At 46.3% G+C, this 5,625-nt stretch overlaps 1 protein-coding gene across 1 annotated transcript in view; it reads left to right on the top strand.

Annotated features, from left to right (window-relative positions):
* Nucleotides 1-284: 284 nt before the first annotated feature.
* The window catches only part of Uggt1 (UDP-glucose glycoprotein glucosyltransferase 1), a 119,339-nt gene continuing 113,998 nt past the window's right edge, over nt 285-5,625 (top strand). The window contains exon 1 of the mRNA XM_013351007.1: nt 285-342. Within this exon, the coding sequence (XP_013206461.1) occupies nt 285-342 (58 nt within the window). The remainder of the gene's footprint in view (nt 343-5,625) is intronic.

The following is a 5,625-nucleotide window of genomic DNA, read 5'->3' as shown; positions in this document are numbered from 1 at the left end:
CCAGAAAAGAGGGGCGAGGTTTCAGCTGGCAATATGGCGGATGCGGGACGCTCTGCCAAACTCCAGCCCGCACTCTATAGCGGAAGTTGTCCTGCTTTCGCCTCAAGGAAGCGGAAGTGCAGGGGTGGCTGGCAACTGGGTTGCTGCTTTGAGAAACCGGCTTGTGAGCAGCGGCGGGAAAGGCGCGTGTCGGCTTCTCACTGGCGCAGCCTCCACCGAGGTCGCCGCTGTCCCGCCCTACCCGGGCGTTGCTGACACCGGAGTGGACGAAGTGCGGTCCGGGCATGGGCAGCGGGGGGGATGCGAACGCCTCGGCTGCCTCGGCTGCTCGGCGGGTGACAGGTACCTCGGGTGGCGTGGGGAGGCCTCGGAAACAGGAGAGGGGCCAGAGCGGGAGGCGACCGTGAGTTCGAGTCACCTTGGTCTACCTCGACTCGGTTTCTCCTCCAGGGTTCTCTCTGCGAGCGCCTCAAGTTGTCCCCAGCGGTCTTAGGTTCAATGCGTGAGTCGGCGGGCTCTCTCCAGCCGTCCTGACTCGGTTTGCGGTGTTAGGAGGAGGAAGTGCCCCCGGGAATTTAGACCAAGCCTGACCCTAAGTAGGTTGAGAACCAGCACTTTGGCATGTCTCTGGAGAACGAGTTGGTGTTTTTATAGGTTTCTGTTTTCCCTAAATGAAAACGGGTTAACCTCTTGGTTATCGTTTTCTGTAAGTAATAAGATCTCTTGGAATAAAATTGGACTATCCGCTTCACTAATAAACCTGTGACCTGCAGAAGATACCCTTGCACCTCCAATACGTTAAGGACGTAAGCTCTTCTCATTGCTTGTCGGAACTCTCTCGTTCTGCATTTGTTGCCAGGTTCGAGAAGGAGAATGTTTTGCTTGTTCTGAGACCTGGGATCTGACCCTTAACCGTGCCTTGGAAACATCTGTGCACGTGCAAGCCTATTTTAGTATAAAGTGCTTTCTTTCCTAGAATATCTTGTACACAGGCAAACGCATGAAGACATATTTTTATTTGTTGCTCCCCCCTCCCCCTTTGGAGATAGAATCTCAGGTAACCCAGAGTAGCTTTGGGACTTGAGGCTAGGCGGCCATCACCGGGCTTGCTTGAAGACATTTTAAAGAGCTAGTTAAAACTACTGTACCAGATTGGAGCAGATTGGAGCCTTTTCACGTGGCTTGCTTCGCTTTTGGTAAACTTAGCTGAAACTTTTCTTTTTCAAATTAAAAATTTTATTTTATTTATGTAGTTTTTTGTCCCTGTGTGTGCAGGACAACTTTGTGGAGTTCGTTCTCACCACCCACCTCTGTTGTGGGTTGCAGGGATCAAACTCAGGTCACCAGGCTCACTTGACAAGAGCCTTTACCCACTGAGCCATCTTGGTAGAACTTCCTTTTAGAGAGAGAGAGAGAGAGAGACAGAGACAGGCATAGAGTAAAAGTGAGAGTTTGTCATGGTGAGCGTGTGGACACTGAGTCTGGGGATTGAACTCAGGTCATCAGGCTTGTGTAGCAAGTGCCTTTACCCACTGAGCCATCTCCCTGGCCTAAAACTTTATTAAAGGAAGTAAACAGCACTCTGTATAGTAGCAGGAAGGAGTCTTCGTGCACCTTTAACTAGGTGGGACTGAGTGGAGCTGTGGAGATTTTTCAGTTAGAGTGTCTTTGCAGATATCTCCTCATTCTCATTCAGATGAATAGTAACTGTTTGGAGCTGAAACCAAGTTTATGTGAGCCGCAGCGGATGGTTATTAGGTGTAAATTCGTCAAGTTCATTTCTTTGCACTTGGATTGGATGCTTTCTCATTTTTCTTTGCTGCTATTGAACATGTTGAAATTCAGTTGGTAGACTTGCGGTTTGCAGATTTTTTTTTGCCTTTTTTTTTCTTTTTTTAAAGAGTTTGCTAACTCTTCTTCAGTTTAAAAATGCTGAAGCAAGTAGCTTGGCCTGTGGTGGTGCTTTCCCATAATCCCAGCACTTGAGAAAGGCAGTAGGATTTGGAATTCAAGGTCATCCCCAGCTACGTAGCAAGTTCTGTCTTGAAAGAGAAAGAAGGAATTTGGTAACATCTTTTTTTTTTTTTTTTTTTTTTTCCGAGACAGGGTTTCTCTGTGGTTTTGGAGCCTGTCCTGGAACTAGCTCTTGTAGACCAGGCTGGTCTCGAACTCACAGAGATCCGCCTGCCTCTGCCTCCCGAGTGCTGAATTTGGTAACATCTTAAGAATGAATCACCATCCTGCTCTGTACACCTGTTATACAGTTTTTATATTGTACTGTGGATCATCAAGCAAACGTTGGTTTAAATGCTCCGGGAGCTCCCAGATGGTTGATAGTAGACTAGGGCCTATAACTTGTTAGACTGTTGGCTGTTTGTCCATCATGCTACCAGCATTGCTCCTTCTGTTGCCGTCTTCGGAATACTCATCATTGTAAGCAACATATAAGGACCATTAGGGTCAGAATGCTAGTGGAGCTTATAAAATGAAAGTATCTTCAAACAAATGAGTACTTCAGTGATGTTCTTACCTGTTTGTTTTTCCAGACACATCTCCCCTCTGGTATCACTTGTGAGGCCAAGTGTGGGGTCAGGTTGGCAAAGCTACTCTTTAATGTATAACTTTCATCTTGTTATAAATGTGGTGCCATACTTCATAAGTATGTATCATTTCTCTGTAAAAGAAGGGAGGGCAGGAGCGGTGATGGCAGCAATTAAGATCATTTACTGTTCTGGCAGAGGACCTGAGTTCTGCCCCCTGCCCCCACAACAGACAGCTTACAACCCCCTGTAATGTAGTTCCGGGAGATCCGATGCTCTCTGGTACTTGGGCACCTGTGCACACATGGTGTATATAAATGAGCTCAGTCTCACATATATATATGTGTAAGTAAAAATAAGAAATACATCTTTAAAATATTAAAAATAGTGCAAGAGTACCTTTGGGTATATAGCCTCTCACTTTTATCCTTTATTTTATTTTATTTTTTTTAAACAAAGAAAACTATCTTTTTTCATTTTACATACCAATCCCAGTTCCCACTCCCTCCCCTCTTCCCATTCCCTCCAGCTTCCCTCCTCTTATCCTCCTTACAATCTTGTCGGTTTCCCATTTTGCTTTTCTTGTGTGTTTGGGAGGTGCATTCACCAGGGTGTGGAGCCCTGAGGTCACTTTTGAGATTCTTCCTCAGGGGGGCTGGAGAGATGGCTCAGAGGTTAAGAGCACTGACTGCTCTTCCAGAGGTCCTGAGTTCGATTCCCAGCAACCACATGGTGGCTCATAGCCATCTATAATGAAATCTGGTGCCCTCTTCTGGCATATAAACATACATGGAAGGAATGTTGTATACATAATAAATAAATAAATCTTAAAAAAAAAAAGAGATTCTTCCTCAGGGGACAGGAGAGATGGCTCGGTGGTTAAGAACACTGACTGCTCTTCCAGGAGACCCATCTCTGATTTCCAGCACCCACATGGTGGCTCACAATCATCTATAACTTCAGTTCTGGGGGCTCTGACACCCTCTTTTGGCCTCCTCAGGCACCAGGCACAAATGGTAAACATAAGGCAGGCAGCCAAGGCAAAGTACCAATACACATAAAAATTAAATCTTTGAAATAAAAAAAATATTCTTGGAAATAAAAATGAACAGATATATAAAAGAATCTTCCTTAGTTGCCCTCTACTTTATTGAATTACCTTGTTTGTGTGTTTTTCGAAACAGGGTTTCACTATGTAACCCTGCCTGTCCTGAAACTCATTCTGTTGACCCGTGTGGCCTTGAACTCAGAGATCCTCCTGCCTCTGCTTCTGAGTACTGGGATTAAAGACACGTACCAGCATCACCTGACTTTAATTACTTTTAAAAAAATGTTTTTAAGGAGGATCCTAAGAGGGACGCATGGATCCCGCTAGGAAGGGGAAATAGATAGGATCTCCTGGGTAACGGGGGGCAGGGAAGGGGTAGAAGGGAGGGAATGGGGATGATTGAGTTGGGGGAGGGACGGAGAGGAGGGGCAATGAAAGAGATACTTTGATTGAGGGAGCCATCATTAGGGAGAAACCTGGTGCTAGGGAAATTCCCAGGAACCCACAAGGATGGCCCCAGCAAAGACTCCTAGCAATAGTGGAGAGGATGCCTGAACTGGCCTTCTCTTGTAATCAGATTTGGTGACTAGCCTAATTGTCGTCATAAGACCTCCATGCAGTAACTGAGGGAAGCAGATGCAGAGATCCTTAGTTAAGCCCTAGACAGAGCTCTGGGACTCCAGTTGAAGAGAAGGAAGAGGGATTACATAAGCAAGGATGGGTCAAGATCATGCCGGGGAAACCCACAGAGACTGCTGACCTGTGGGAGCTCATGGACTCTGGACTGTGAGACCTAGGGAGCCTGCAAGGGACGGACCTAGGCCCTCTGCATGCGGATGACAATTGTGTGGTATGTTCTGCTTGTGTGGCCCCTGGCAGTGGGACCAGGACCTATCCCTGGTGCATGAACTGCCTTTTTGGAGCCCATTCCTTGTGGTGGGATGCCCTGCTCAGCCTTGATGCAGGAATGGAGGCTTGGTCCTGCCTCAATGTGATATATCAGACATTGTTGACTCCCCATGAGAGGCCTTACCCTTTCTGAAGAGTGAATGGAGGATGGGGTGAAGGGGGGGAAGTGGGATGAGGAGAGGGAGGGGGAACTGTGGTTGGTATGTAAAATTAATAAAAAATTTAAAAAAAGAAAATGGTAAAAAAATGTTTTTGAGATAGGGTCTTACTATGCATTTCGCTGGCCTGGAACTCACCATGTAGATCAGGCTATCTTTATACTTACAGAGATCTGTCTGTTTCCGCCTCTTGAGTGTGTAACCAGGGTGACAGCTGATGTCAAAGGAAAAGTAGCCACTTTATTCGTTTGGGATGGGAGAGGCCTGAAGACTGGAAGTCTGTTCTGTTGATGCTGGCTTGGGTATTTTGTAGGGCCCCTGGGTCCTCTTCTTTGTCCTCTTGGTCCTCCTTAGATACCTGCTTCCATGCTTTACAACTGTTTCCCCTTGAAATGCCTTCCAGAAACAAGAAGCCACCATTTTAGGAGCTTCCCTTCGCTTTCCCTGTATATGTATATTACAATAACTCCCCTTCAAGTGCTGCTGTGAACTAGCCATTTGGCCCTGACCTCTGTAAATCATATTGAATCTTGGTGTCACACCCCATTCTCTGTTGTTTCCTCTTTTCTTTTTCTTTTTCCTCCCACGATAGGGTTTCTCTATAACTTTGGAGCCAGTCCTGGAACTTGCTCTATAGATCAGGCTGGCCTCAAACTCAACCTGTTACGTGTATGCCAGCACCAGCTTCTCTTTCTCAGTGTTGCTCCATAGTATACTTTGAGATTAGGCATTCTTTCCTTTTTTTGAAAAATATATTTGTTTTCTTTTTTTTCTGAGACAGGGTTTCTCTTTAATAACCCTGGCTGTCCTAGAAAACTATGTAGACCAGGCTGGCCACTACCTCCTAACTGTGGCAACACCACTTGGCTCTGTTTCTCTTTAAAAAACAAACAAGCAGCCGGGCGGTGGTGGCGCACGCCTTTAATCCCAGCACTCGGGAGGCAGAGGCAGGCGGATCTCTGTGAGTTCG

This window comes from Microtus ochrogaster, linkage group LG2, assembly GCF_000317375.1.
Source record: "Microtus ochrogaster isolate Prairie Vole_2 linkage group LG2, MicOch1.0, whole genome shotgun sequence".
Lineage (NCBI taxonomy): Eukaryota > Metazoa > Chordata > Mammalia > Rodentia > Cricetidae > Microtus > Microtus ochrogaster.
The sequence above is the reverse complement of the archived record's forward strand: the minus strand, read 5'-3'. Positions and strand labels throughout refer to the sequence as shown.